At 45.0% G+C, this 14,962-nt stretch overlaps 1 protein-coding gene across 1 annotated transcript in view; it reads left to right on the top strand.

Annotated features, from left to right (window-relative positions):
• Chek2 (checkpoint kinase 2) overlaps positions 1-14,753 on the top strand; it is a 31,940-nt gene extending 17,187 nt beyond the window's left edge. Inside the window, exons 8-15 of the mRNA XM_036172324.1 lie at positions 1,200-1,261; positions 3,956-4,055; positions 5,488-5,574; positions 6,239-6,402; positions 6,631-6,746; positions 7,971-8,056; positions 13,178-13,261; positions 14,644-14,753. Of these exons, the coding sequence (XP_036028217.1) occupies positions 1,200-1,261; positions 3,956-4,055; positions 5,488-5,574; positions 6,239-6,402; positions 6,631-6,746; positions 7,971-8,056; positions 13,178-13,261; positions 14,644-14,736 (792 nt within the window). The 3' untranslated portion in view covers positions 14,737-14,753. The remainder of the gene's footprint in view (positions 1-1,199; positions 1,262-3,955; positions 4,056-5,487; positions 5,575-6,238; positions 6,403-6,630; positions 6,747-7,970; positions 8,057-13,177; positions 13,262-14,643) is intronic.
• The last annotated feature ends 209 nt before the right edge of the window (positions 14,754-14,962 follow it).

The following is a 14,962-nucleotide window of genomic DNA, read 5'->3' as shown; positions in this document are numbered from 1 at the left end:
GCTCCCACAAGTTCTCGTCTGCCCTCCACACGTGCTCCATGGCATGCGTAGATACAGACACACATAATTAAACAAGCAAACCACTACACATGTCCTGTCTCCTGAAGTATTTTACTGCTTCTTTTGAGCCTTATTAAAATGGAAGTCTTGCCTTAGCACTCAGCAGTGTTTCCAAGGTCTTACATGTTGGGAGGCAGTGGGGTCTCCACTGACTAAACAGTCCACTGCAGGAAGGCCCCCTGGATACAGAGCAGCAGTTATGCTGAGACTTGCTTTGAAGGAAGAACACAGTGGTGAGTGGGTTTCACCACCCTTTTTAATCTCAATCCCTAAAGTATTATAGGCTCTCCGATTCTCACACGATTACAGTCCTCTGTGCCGATCGATACTCACCCAGTCTGTTTCTTATCCCTTTCACTGTGTAAACACAAGGGGTATGCTTTCTGTGTGGAAAATCCTAATGTTAAGTGTGCATTCTAGAGTACCTAAACCTGTTCTTCCCTGCCTGCTGTGTTCTGTGTCCCCTGCACTGATGCTAGGTCATAAGCTGTCAGCCATGCTTGGAAGGTTTTATACAATGGGAAGGATATTATCACAAAGGGCTCCATTCCACATGCTTCCAGGCCTGGACCCGGATGTATCTGGTATCTGGTTGTGTAATTGGGCTTCCTCCCTAGCCTTCGTCTTTGTTGTTGACACAGGGTCTCATATTGCCCAGGCTGGCCTTGAACTTGTTTTATAGCTGAGGCTGCCCTTGAGTTCTTGATTTTCCTTCCTTGTCTTCCCAAGTGCTGGGATTACAAATTAGCTTCATGGTCTCTGGTCTTCTGTCCTGTTTCTTCTTCATTCTTGTGCTGGGGTTGGGTCTCAGGCCTGCTGGGAAAGTTCCTCACCACCCTGAACTACCCAGCTACTGCTGCCATGTTCATGGTGCCTGTCAGGTTCCTTGAGTCCTGTTTGTGGACAGACGACGAAGGCTGGGAAGACCTGCTGTCACTCTTGGGTAGGCTCCTATGCACACAAGAGTCACCTTTAGTGTCACTCAAGTGTTCTGCAGGAGGAGTTGGCTCCATCCCATTCCGCCGTCCCCATACTGACGAGGGACCAGTGCCTGCCCTTTGTCCCCCTGAAGCCTCAACTTCTGTGTCTTGAGGTTTCCTTTTTGGAGTTTCTCATTTCTCTTTTCTTCTCTGTTTTAGCCATGCATCATCCAGATTAAAGACGTTTTTGATGCAGAAGATTATTATATTGTTCTGGAGTTGTAAGTAGTAACTTTTTGTTTTGTTTTAGTTTTGGTTTTTCGAGATAGGGTTTCTCTGTGTAGCTTTGGAGCCTGCCTGGGACTCATTCTGTAGACCAGGCTGGCCTCGAACTCACAGAGATCCTCCTGCCTCTCCCTCCCAAGTGCTGGGATTAAAGGCGTGGACCTCCACTGCCCAGCAAGTAGTAAGTAACATTTTAAACTTATTTCTGTGTAAGTCTTATAAGCCAGAAAAGAATTGAATACAGACTTGCCTTTCTTATGCTAGGGCTCTAAATGGAAATGTGTTGGTGGGTTCACAAAGTGTGTGTGTGTGTGTGTGTGTGTGTGTCAGTTCTAAAGCCCTTCTAATGGCAGGTATGAAGGGATTGAGACCCTGTATCTGAGCCCTGCAGTCAAGCTTTACTTTATACAAAATGAGCTGATTGCCCATGAGGAGTTCATTTCACTTCCCTGAGTCTCCTTGTCTTGGTGTTACATGTGGGTAATAATTGTACCCTAACATGTAGACTTCTTAAAAGGATTAAATGATTTGAGGGTTGGGAAGCCCGAGAGGGCATTGGCACATGTGGACATTCAACATGAGTCCAGTTTATCATTACTCTGAAGATACCTCCCTGCCTGTGTGGACCATTCTTGAGGTTCACGGGACCTGGTTACATGGTGGCACTTGAGTACCTTTCAGTTTCTGGAAGGGCCCCGTGTCCTGTCACTTCTGGAAGGGCCTGTTCCAGGTCTGTTCCTGTTTAGAGGTGTATGTTTCTGGGAGCAGCTGGTGGGTTAGGCAGGGAATGCTGTGCTCATAACCGGCAGATGATGCCCATGGAGACCGGCCTTTAAGATTAGGACAGGGAGGGATCGATGGTGGCTCATTGAGGAGAGGGGCCTGCCACCAGCTTTGAGGACCCGAGTCTTATCTGAAGGACCCACATGCTGAAAAGAGAGAATTGACTCCTCTAAGCTGTCCTTTGACCTTTACGTTTAAGTCATGTCACATGTGTGCTTAACCCACAAACACCATACACGTACACACCCAGCAATAATGGGTGTGTGTGTGTGTGTGTGTTTATATTTATCTATTTCTAGAAAGGCTGAGGACATGGCTTAGTGGTTAAGAACACTGATTGCTCTTCCAGAAGCTTTGGGTTCAGTTCCCAGCACCTGCACAGGTCCAGGTAACAAATCAATAATCGTAGCAACAATATAACCAGCAGTAGCTGCTGCTTGTTACAGCCTTGCTATGAGCCCAATACTGCTGTCAGCATTTCCCTTCAATGGACTTAGTGTCCTTCATAATGCTCCATGGGTTACAGTGGGTTCCTGCTTCACTGTTGAAATGTCCTGTAAGGAAATGCCTGACCTCACTGAACACCTGCACTGTGCGATACTCTTTACGTACATCAGTAGTTTTGCTCTGGGCATGGACTCCAACCCAGGGTCTTGTACAAGGTAGGCAAGTGCCCTACATTCTCAACCTTCAATTAGTACTATTATTTTTTGAGATGGAGTCTCATATCGGCCACTTTGGTTTTAGATCTTTGTGCTTCTTAGGATCTCTTTGAACTCTTGATGTACCAGCCTCTGCTTCCTGAGAGCTGGCTGGGGTTGTAGATATGGACCACCAGTTGTGTCTTATTTTGACATCAATTATTGTAGTAGGTAGGATTAAAAGTGTGGGCCACGACCATCCTGCTGGAATTAGATGTTTTAAAGTTCCCAAAGAAGTCACTAATGCCTACTCTGTTCCACCTTTTCCTCTTTTCCATTTGGGGCATCTGATGGTGGATGAGGTTTATTAGCTGGTTAATTTGTTACAAGATTTATTTTTTATTATTTTCAAGTGTGTGGGTGTGTACATGTGACTTCCAGTCCTCAGAGAGATCAGAAGTAAGTGGGCTTTGGTTCCCTGGAGCTGGAGTTATAGGCACTTGTGAATTAGACATGGGTGCTGGGAAGTGAATTTGTGTTGTCTGTAAGAGCAGTGAGTGAATGAGGACATGGCTGCTCCAAGGTGTGGTTGAGGAGAAGGGTTTTATTGTAGATATGAGGGGAGCGGGGAGCACAGCCAGAGGCATCTGAAAGAGTCTAGAGCAGGGAGAGAAAGTAGAATGAACCAGGTCATGAGAGAAGGAAGAGGTGAGGAGGAGAGAGGGCCAGGAGAACCAAAAGAATACATGGCCCAAAAGGCAGGGTTATATAGGAAGAAGTTGGGGGAAGGGAAACCTATGAGCTGGAGAAGTTTAGGGTATGGGGCGCCCTGAGAAGAGCAGAGAGGAGCTGTGGGTACTGAGTGAGCCTGACAGTGCACACTGTAACAACTGAGCTGTTTGTCCAGCCCTTAAGATGATTCTTATTTATTTATTTATTTATTTATTTTTGAGACAGGGTATCATGTATCCATGGCCAGTTTGGAGCTTGCTATGTAGAACAAACCAGGCTGGCCTTGAACCCTGAGATCTGCCTGAGTGCTGGGATTAAAGGCGTACCCCATCATGCCCATTCAAGCTCGCTCATTTGAAAAGTTCTGTGAAGAGACTGAAAATGACTGTGTTTTAGGGGTGGAGTTCCAGGCCAGGGCCTCTCCCACGTGAGGCAAGGGCTCATTGACTCACACCCCTCTCCCATTTTGCTGGGCTAGAGATTATTTCATTCGTGCTATGCCTCCATGAATGAAGGTCCCACTTTGTGTTTCAGGATGGAAGGAGGAGAGCTGTTTGACAGGGTGGTGGGGAACAAACGCCTGAAGGAAGCAACCTGCAAGCTGTATTTCTACCAGATGCTTTTAGCCGTACAGGTGAGGGGAGCCCTCTGGGGTGAGGCAAGGACCCAGGGACTGAGGATTGAGACAGATAATTTGTTCTTCTGTGGTTCGATAATATGTTCCTTACGAACAGTACCCCATGAAATGCAGCCCACCGATGATGGGCAGGTGCCCGGCATGTGCTCACTCTGTCCCAGATTTTGTGGTGGTCATTACCTCCCAAGGTTTGGTAGGTTGGTCTCTCTCCCTCCTTCCTCTCCCATCTCTTTCCTCTTTTTCCTTTCTCTCCTCTGCTGACAGGGTCTTTCTGTGTGGCCCTAGCTGTCCTAGAATCTATGTAGAGAAGGCTGGCCTTGAACTTAGAGATCTGCCTGTCTTTGCCTTCCGAGTGCAGAGGTTAAAAGTGTGCACCACCATACCAAAGAAATTTGTTCTCTTGAAAGCCCATCCATTGAAGGAAATAGCATGGAGGTGGGCGATGGTGACTCAGGCCTTTAATCTCAGCACTTGGGAGGCAGAGGCAGGTGGATCTCTGTGAGTTCCAGGAAGGCCAGGACTGTTTCTCTGTGGGGGGAAGGGAGTGGGTAGCCCATATTTGGAACAGTTATTGTATTGAGTGAGGACTGAGGGAAATTTTCCTAGCTTTGGCTTATCTGAGCTTACCTTTCTTAATGTTTTCAACAGATCCATGCCCAGTCAAAGTTTTGGATGAGAATTTTTTTTGGAGGGGTGGCCTAGCAGTTAAGTGCAGGGACTAGTTTTGCAGAGGACTGGAATGTGGTTCACAACACCTGTAACTCCAACTCCAGGGTATCTGACACCCTTGGTCTAAATGAGCAGCACTCACATGCACATAAACTCCCTCATACATAATTAAAAATAAAAAGAAATATTATTTAAAAAAGTATTTATTTTCCCTCAATCCTAGATCACAATCACAACCCTTCCTCACTTTTATTTTTATTTTCTTTTTACAGTGCTGGGGATAGAACCCAGGGCCCTGTGTGTGTGTGCGCGCGCGCGCACACACACACACACACACACACACACACACACACAACCTATATCCCTAGCCCACAAGCCATCTGTAATGTTTTGTTTATTTTTTTGAGATAGGGTCTCATGTAGCATTGGCTGGCCGTAACTCCGCTGTGTAGTCAAGCCTAGCTTTGAACTCCTGATCTTCTGCCTTCACCTCCCAAGTGCTCAGATTGCAGACACACACCACCCTGCTTGGCCTCACAGCTCATTCATTAATGATCTGTGAGTTCGAGGCCAGCCTGGGCTACAGAGTGAGTTCCAGAACAAACAAGGCTACACAGAGAAACCCTGTCTAAAGGTGTTCTGTAACATGAATCTCTAAGTGCTCCGCCCTGGTCCAGCTCCGTCTTTGAGGAGTTAAGTGTTGGTAACTGTCCTCACATGTGTGTGGGATAAACGAGTGTTCCTGCCTTTTCTTGTGCAGTACCTTCACGAAAATGGGATTATACATCGGGACTTAAAGCCAGAGAACGTTCTTCTGTCATCTCAAGAAGAGGACTGCCTTATCAAGGTGAAAACTCCTCACCCTCTCTGCTGCCACCGCTGTGATTTCTGTCCACACTGTCTTTTCAACTCTTACATAAAAACCGAGGACTATCTAAAGGTTGGGAATCTGAACTTCCCATACTTAACAGTTATTGCTGAGATCTAACGGGCACTTCCTGAGCTCCGGGGTATACAAGCCACTCTGTGCAAAGGGAGGAAAGGGTCTGAATGGACCACTGAGTCATGGATCCCGCCTTTCCTTCTCAGCCTAACCTCACTTGAGAATCTCCGGTTACAATGACAAGAAAAGACCAACATGAAAACCCCAAAACATAAAACTCATGACAACAGGTGCATCTCCCCCCACCCCCAAGCTTTCCAGATGTTCCATTGTGTAGTCAAATTATATGCATAAGTATTAGAATCCTAATGTGTTTGTGGCAGGGTTCTGCAGTTTTTGTAAGGTTATAATGATGATAGGTAAATTGGAAAAACCTTGGTTCTCAGGTTCCAGGGCCCAGGGATTTTTTTTTTTTTTAAGCAAAATTAAATGCGTTGCCAAGACATCAAATTGTACATTTTGGGTTAATGGAGGGTGTCTGTGTAGTAGATATTCCAGTTTCCATGTCTCTTGGGAATGGTTGGCTATGATTATGATTGGATTTCATTTGTTTTGTTTGTAATTTTAGATCACTGATTTTGGACAGTCCAAAATTCTGGGGGAGACCTCTCTGATGAGAACTTTATGTGGTACGCCCACCTACCTGGCTCCTGAGGTCCTTCTCTCCAATGGGACTGCTGGGTACAGCCGTGCTGTGGACTGCTGGAGCTTAGGAGTTATTCTTTTCATCTGGTAGGAAAAATTTTCTTTGTTTCACAGTCTGGTTGAATGACATCAGATGAAACTGCACCTGTGTCTGGGTAGAGAGCTTCTGTTTGATTTAGGTCAATTTTAAATCATTGATTCAAGGAAAAGCTGATTTTTTTTCAATGCTGAAGAAGAAACCTGTGTATCCAAATGCCACTGAGAATGCCACTTGATTTTTTTTTTTTTTTCCTTTCTTTCTCCACCACTGTTAAGCCTTAGTGGGTATCCACCTTTCTCTGAGCATAAGACTCAAGTGTCACTGAAGGATCAGATCACCAGTGGAAAATACAACTTTATTCCTGAAGTCTGGACAGATGTTTCAGAGAACGGTATGGATACGGAAGGGTTACAGATGCGTGCTTTACTGAAATGTGGGTGTTCTGTTGGTGGGAGTTTCTTCTCAGACTCGGTTTTGTTTTCTCCTGTCTGTTTTGTCCATTGCTTTGCACCCTCTGAAAGGAGGAGGATGTTATTAAGAGTCTGGGCTTAAGTCCCAGGTCTGCTATTGGTTAGTTTTGTGACCTTAGTCAAGTTATTTAGCTTTTTTGAGTCTCCGTTTTCTTTATTTGAGAACAGGTGATCAATAACTCTGACATCAAAGGTTTTGTGTGAGGTTTAATGTAACATACACAAGGGTCTGCTACCCATTCACGTGTGCAAAATAACATTTATTTTTATTTTTTAAAGATTTTTATTTATTTATTATGTACACAGAAGAGGGCGCCAGATCTCATCACAGATGGCCGTGAGCCACCATGTGGGTGCTGGGAATTGAACTCAGGACCTCTAACAGTTAGTGCTCTTAACCTCTGAGCCATCTCTCCAGCCCTGCAAAATAACTTTTAATAACAAACATTCTTTGAGTAAGAAGAATGTAAAAGTTCAATGTGTCAGTTATCTGTATTTTTTAATTTATTAAATCTTTTTTTTTTCTTCTTGGAGCTGTGGACTGAAACCCAGGGCCTTGTGCTTGCTAGGCAAGCGCTCTACCACTGAGCTAAATCCCCAATCCCTGTATTTTTTAATTTAAAAGTGCAACCTTGCAACTCCCAGGAGAAAAAGTAGATGAAAACCAAGTGTCCAATAATATGACATAGGTGATTGTGTTAAATGTCAGGGTTTCAGCCTTTGGTTGTTGCTGGCCTGTGGGGTTGGTCTTTATTCTGACATCCCTAAAGGGAACCCCTCTCTGGTCTCTCACCATCAAAAAATGGGATGCAGAATTTGTGGTCCATGCTGAGTATCTCAGAGCTGGGTAGACGTTTAGTTTTAATTAGCTTGAACTGGAGTTCAGCAGCAAGAAAGGGAGCAAGGAGCCAAAAGGTTGTGATGTCCCAGCAGGGAGAGATGGGATACATCCTAGTTCCCAAGGTCCCAATCCTCTGCATTCAGAGAGGGAGGGACTTCGAGGGCTCTCTCCACCAAACCAGCTGGCTTCCTGCTGCTCTCCTCTCTGGCTGGTGGTCTGTAGTTCTGGCATAGTTTAATAATGCAGGTGGAATGTATTCATTTTTTTTTTCATTATGATTTCCCCAATTCTCTTGCTGCCTTAGCTCTGGACCTTGTCAAGAAACTGTTGGTTGTGGATCCAAAGACTCGGTTTACCACTGAGGAAGCCTTGAGTCATCCATGGCTACAGGTGGGTGTATGAGGCAATGCATGTTTGCCTAAAATTCAGGGGAGCCCTGAACTTCATGAGTTCATTTACGTAAGGGTATAGTGTGTGTGTAGTTGTTTTCAATCAGGATGCACATACATGTGGAGGAGGGAGAGGGGGTGGGAAAGCAGGGGGAGAGGATGGAAGGGAGGGTGAATGAGTATGTGTGTATTTTTTTATTTTATTTTTATTTTTTAATATTTTATTGTTGTCAGCTTTTCCATGTAACTCTGTAGCTCCTGGATGAACAAGCTCACTTCATGTCAGGTTCTGATTCCGTTGGGCTGCCCTGACATTGCCATGTGGCTGTGAACCTTTGTGAGCTTGGTCTTCCTCAGTGCCTAGCTGTCTCCTTTTTCTGCTCTCCCTCTACCAACTGGAGTGGGCTGGGCTGTGGTCCAGCCGTTTTTTTCACCTTCCATCAAGAAAACTGGGGCAGGTCCAGGACGGCAGTCTCCCTGAGGGAACCTAGTCACTTCCTGAGCCAGGTGGTTGTGTTTGAAAGGGTCCCCACTCTTGTTCCTGGTGAGCAAGCATGCCCTCAGTGCTGGCTGTCACCTGCACCCTTTCGGTTTGCATGATGTCTGTGTTCACACGTCCCTGTTGATGTCAGATTTTTGTGCCAAGCTCATTCAAAGCTGCTGCCAGAGTAAGAGCGTCTGTGACTTTGGGAGATTAATTGTTGGCTTGGAATTAATTAACCAGAGTATCCAACAGCTTTTCTGGGTAGGTGTGTGATTCTGCTGTTCTGCTTGGCCATACTTTTCTGTGAACTTCCTTATGGTCTCTGTTTCCTTTGGGCCTGGGTGATGTCACTAGGTGGCTGGAACTCTTTCATCTGTGAGTCTCTGTTTTGGGAACACCTGGAAAAATCAAGCTTCCCTGATATTCTTCTGGGACTCTGGAAGATAGTGCACTTTCTCTCTTGCAACCCAGACCAGCTCAGGTTGAGAACAAGTCTTTAAAAGAAGGAAGGTTGCTGGGCCTGGGGCATGGCTTACCAGGTCCAGCACCAAGCCTGAGGACCTGAGTTTGATCCCCAGTACCCATTTGGAAGGAGAGAACTGACTCCTGAAAGTTGTCTTTGGACAAACATGCACACAAGATAAATAAACAAAAAATGCAATAAAATATTTTTTTTAAAAGAGGAGGAGGGTGGGGTGGGGAGGACAGATATATGTGTTTTGGATATTGCCCTGGAAACATTCTCCTCCCAGAAGAAATGTGTCAGATGATTCAGTGTTTGCGAGACCACACAATCTGAAAGCAGCAAGGGCCTTGGAGACAAGGAGTTTGGAAACAAAGGTGTCTTTGCATGTGGGGCTTTCACGCTGATGAAGAAAAGAAACCCACGCCTTGGCTCTTTTCACATGCCTTAATAGGGCAGCTCCTGGGATCCAAATGGAGGCAGACCACTGTGTTGGCTTTCTGTGTTAGCTTTGGAAAAAAAAGCCTGCGGCTGGCCAGTTAGGCCTAGCAACGGGGTTTGTATTTGCCTGCGATGGATGAGTCAGTGTATCCCATTTTGTTTGTACTTCTTGTCTCAAAAGAAAACTGTTATTCACAAGCAAGAAAAGGTGAAGCTCAGTTCTGCCCCAATCTCATGTGAAGACACTTCTCAGAATTTTGCTTGAAGTATCATTGTGGGCACTGGATGAGGAGGGCGAGGGTACAAATGGGCTATTTAAATGTCTGCTAATGATGATAAGCTTGGACTTGCAGGAAAAGTCTCATGGTTTGGGGGACTATGAATCCTTCTCTCTGCTTTGTCATTATCTATATCCAGTTGGAGGATATTCTTCACCCACTTTATTTCATTTTTTAAAACAAAAGTATTTATTTATTGTGCTTACAGTGTTCTGCCAGCATATATGCCTGCAGGCCAGAAGAGGGCCCTAGGTCTCATTACAGATGGTTGTGAGCCACCATGGGGTTGCTGGGAATTGAACTCAGGACCTCTGAAAGAGCAACCAGTGCTCTTAACCTCTGAGCCATCTCTCCAGCCCTCTCTATTTCATTTTTAATAAAATAGAAGAATCCTTCCTGCTTGCCTTAATGTTTTTGATGTAGACTTCTCATAGATAAATCTTGTTACTTGTGCTAATGTTGAGATTCTTTTCTTTTTTTCCTTCGAGACAGGGTTTCTCTGTAGCTTTGGAGCCTGTCCTGGAACTTGCTCTGTAGCCCAGGCTGGCCTCGAACTCACAGAGATCCGCCTGCCTCTGCCTCCCGAGTGCTAGGATTAAAGGCGTGTGCTAACTGCCATTCGGCAGAGATTCATTTCCATTGTACTCTTGACTGATAATATGATGCACATAGCCTCAGGTCATTCTGGCCACACCAAACAATGTCTAGGAGAGGGATATTTGTGTTAATTAGCTTTCTGTTACTGTAACACATTGAGTGAGAAGCCAGCTCAGAAGGAAGAGAGGTTTATTTTGGCTAAGTTTTGGAGGGTTTAGTCCATGACTGATGTGAGAAGAGAGAGGAAGAAGCTCTGGGGAGATGGCCAGTGGATGAAGTGTTTGTCCTACAAACATGAGAATCTGAGAGGTTGGGGGTACAGGCTCCCCTGAAGTTAGCTCGACTGTATACAAGGGTGAACAAGAAGAGACTCTTCTTTTCCTTCCTTCCTTCCTTCCTTCCTTCCTTCCTTCCTTCCTTCCTTCCTTCATTTATTTATCTATTTATTTATCTATCTATCTATTATCAGCTTGATACAAGTACAAATTCTTATCCTAATAGTGAAATGTTTCATTGAGGCTTGCCCAGTGATTGAGTAAAATCAAAACTTACTATAAGCCACAGTCATCCTAGGGTTCTGTGGGTTGCAGTTGAGACTCTTTTCTTAAACAAGATGGAAGGTGAGAATTAACATCCAAGGTTGTCCTCTGACTTCCACATGCATGCTCTATGTGCCTACAGGCCTGGGGAAGACATGGTAAGATTTGTTTTAATTGGTGTGTGTGTGTGTGTGTATGTGTGTGTGTGTACATGTGAGTGCCAGTGCCCAAGCTGTGCATACACACAAAAGATTTTAAAAAAGGAAGAGGAGGAGGTCCAACGTTTCCTTCTAGGGTATCATCCAATAATATAACTTCTTCCCAGTGGCCTCTGCCTCTCAAGGCTCCACATCCTTCATCAGCACTGTTGTTGGGGCTAAGCATTTAGTACACAGGATTTAGGAGCACTTATCTAAAGCACAGGGGCATTCCGTTGTGGTTTCATTTGTTCTGGAATTCATTCCTTCAGAGCACAAGTAATGAGTTCATGTCTCAGTGTTAGGCACCATGATCTACAGAGCAGTGCAATACATGTGGTAATAGAGGCAGGTGCACTTCAGGGGTGATTCTGCAGTAGATCCTAAAACCATGGAGATGTGTGTATGAGGTTGGTGCTGTCAAGACAGGTACTCTGAGAGCCACTCAGAGTAACTAGGAAGACAGGGATGCCAGCAGCTGCAGCTTCCTGTTAGTAGATAGAGAGGAACTCATTATTCATCCTTTGGTCCTCCGAATTTCCCGCCTCCACAAAATTGCTCATGTTGGAAGCCTTTCCTCCTGGACGCCATGGTAGAGGTGGAAAAATGTGGTGGGCAAGGACACGGATTTGAAGTCTGTGTCTGTGTTCTCTGCCCACTATTTCTGTTCTAGTTTGGTTTCTCCGTTCCTGTGATCAACACTGACTAAGCCTTCGCGGAGGAGAGGGTTTCACACATCACAGTCAGTCACTGAGGGTGGTCAGGGCAGGAGCTCAAGGCAGATCCTGGAGGCAGAGACTGGAGGGTGCTGCTTACAGGCTTGCTCTCCAGGGCTTTCTAGCTTGCTTTCTTATACAACCCAGGACCACCTGCCTAGGGGTGGTTTTTGTTTTCGTTTCGTTGTTTTGTTTTTTGTTTTTGTTGTCCTCCCATCTCAGTCATTAAAAAAGAAAATGCTCTACACATGTGGCCCACAGGTTAATCTTATGGAGGCCATTTCCCAACTGAGATCCCCTCTTCCAAGATGACCCCAGTGTGTGTGATGTTGACAAAGTCTAAAGAGACCAGAGCTCATTCCGTTGATTAGAATGGCTTCAGATACACAAAAATCTACCTGCCTGTGCCTCCTGCGTGCTGAGATAAAGGAATCCCACCACTCAGGAAGAGGCAGGTGAAGGCAGATCTCTGACTCAAGGCCTGCCTGGTTTACATAGTGAGACTGTGTGTGTGTGTGTGTGTGTGTGCGCGCGCCTGTGTGATGTGTGAGTGCAGTGCCTGAGGTGTACAGAAGAGGGGTTAGATCCTCTGGTATGGGAATTATTGGTGCTTGATGTAGGTGCTATGAACCAAACTTGGGTCTGCTCCAAGTGCAGTACGTACTCTTAACCTCTGAGCACCTCTCCAGCCTCCACCTGGTGTCCATCTTTTTATTGATAGATTCTGTTTTATGTTTCTGAAAATGGGGAGCAGTGCCAGGCTACCTCTCAGGACTTCTACATGCCAGTCCTTGAACCCTGCAGGATTTTACCTTGAGGGAGGTGGGAGCAAATTATGCACATTGGGGAAGAGTTCTCTTTGCGATGCCACCCTTGTTACACATCTCCCTTGTACACCCAGAGTACCTGTAATGTTTGGTCCTGTTTATTAGCATCTTTTCTTATGAGATGTGGGCCTGAGGTTTTTTTGACTTAAGGTCTTTCTATCAACTTGCTTAGCACTTGCTGTGTGACTTTCCTAGGGTGCTGGGTTAGCTGTTTACATGTCATTGGCAATATTTGTGGCAGGAGGGGTTTGGTTCTGTGAGCACTCAGGGTAGCACAGTTTCAATTCTGTGTTGTGGCCTCCTGACTATTCGGGTTAGGGTTAGTTCTGACCCACAGCTAGGGGTCTGGCTGTCTGATCAACTGAGAGCCCATGACTCTTGAGTTTGATTTAGCCAGTGTTGACTGAGCACTGGCTATTCTGAGAAGGCAGAAGTGAACAGTCATGGTCTCTTTGTTAGGAGATTTCAGTAAATGCATGAGGTTTGCCGTCAGGATGGCAGCCTTGGGCATTTACCTATCACTCTAGGAGCTTGCTTCTCCTCATATGCAGCCCATCTGTGCCTTTGGATCTCTTCACAGGATGAATACATGAAGAAAAAATTTCAGGATCTACTGCTGGCTCAGGAAAAGAATTTGATGGCCCTGCCCCTGACTCCCACACAGGTATTTTGATGACTGTACTGTATCCTAGTATTAAATTGCTGATGAGAAGTCTGATGACTGATGATTCTGGGCAGTGGCAGGTGCTTAATGACAGACTTGGTGACACACACATGTATTCTCAGCACTTAGGAAGGAGGCTGAGACCGGGCATTGAATCTCAACAGAGGCAGGAGGATTGGGATTTACGGGCCAGCTTGGTCTACATAGTGTGACTCTACCCTACAAGTGTAGTGCAGTAGATACTTATTTTCTACTTGCTTGCCATACTCGGGATTGAACTCGAGGCAGTGTTCCTACTCTTTGTTTTGATGTGTTCCTGCAACCCTGGAAGATTTAATAATGCAGGATGTGTTGAACGAATTAGAGCAGTAGATGCAAAGCTTGTCAGTCCAAAGGTCTTTTGCATGGCAAGGTGGAATACCCTGTTAGAGGCACAAATTTAAATTTTTGGAAAATGTAAAACTTGAGCAAGTAGTCTTTGATGGTTTTCTCTTTTAAAATACTTTTTTTGGTTGTTGTTGTTAGTAAAATAATGGGTTTTATTGTGGTGATTTCTTGATTGCAATTTTATTCTTTTAAAGTTCTTTATAAGTTTAAACTAGTATGTTTGTTTATTCCTGTCCTGTTTTGTTTTCCTCACTGTTATTTCTTGGTTTTATAAATAGAAAATTAAACTATAGCAGAAAAGATTGTTGTTCCCATAAAACAGAAAAACTTGAGACTGTGGGAGAGATTAGGTATCCTCTACACACTGTGCTGAGGGTTCAACCAGAACCTTAGTGCTTGGTAAACACCTTTAATGCTGAGCTGTGTCAGTGAGACAGTGTCAGGAGACAGTGACCAAGAGAGGCTGTTGGTATTGCCTGTTGTCTCTATTTAGATGTTCTTCAGCTTACAGTGTGATCACATCCTGAGGAACTCATCTTAAGTTGGAGGTATTTTAAATAAGGAATTACTTTAATAATTCAAAGCCCTGGAGCACAGTAGAATGTGTGAGCTCCTCTGTACTCCTAACCCTGTGCTTGGCTGGGAGCTCTGGCTGCCTTAAGTTATGCCTCACCCAGAATTTTGCTAGACAGGGGAAAGATGCAAATTTGCTTTTGTTTTTGTATCACTGTACGGCAAAACAAAACACAAACAACAACAAACAAACAAAAAATAAAGAACTGTACATATACACACATTAGTGGTCAGAAATCACCAGGCAGAGTAGATATGCATCTTGATATCAGAGGTGTGTTAGGAGGATTCAGTTGTCATGGCAACTAGTGATTTTTGGTCCTTACCATTTCCCATGACATGCCCCCAGGTTGCTGCTGTCAGGAGTTTTGATAGAAGCCATGCTTTTCTTTTGAACACTTCTCCCTTTGCTTTATTTCCAGCCTTCTAGTCGAAAGCGGCCCCTGGAACGGGAAGTGGAGGACGCCGAGAGCACAAAGCGCCTGGCCGTGTGTGATGCACTAGTTAGAATGTAAAAGAAATGTGTTTTCAGTTAGACAGCGGTGGTGGCGCACACCTTTAATCCTAGCACTCGAGAGGCAGAGGCAGGTGGATATCTGTGAGTTCAAGGCCAGCCTGGTCTACAGAGTTAGATCCAGGACAGCCAGGGTTGTTACACACAAATCCTGTCTCAAAAAAAACCTTAAAAAAAAAAAAGAAAGAAAGAAAAAAGAAATGTGCTTTCTTTTACACTGTGATTGT

The sequence above is a fragment of the Onychomys torridus genome, chromosome 22 (genome assembly GCF_903995425.1).
Source record: "Onychomys torridus chromosome 22, mOncTor1.1, whole genome shotgun sequence".
Classification (NCBI taxonomy): domain Eukaryota; kingdom Metazoa; phylum Chordata; class Mammalia; order Rodentia; family Cricetidae; genus Onychomys; species Onychomys torridus.
This window is presented reverse-complemented; position numbering and strand designations above follow the sequence as displayed.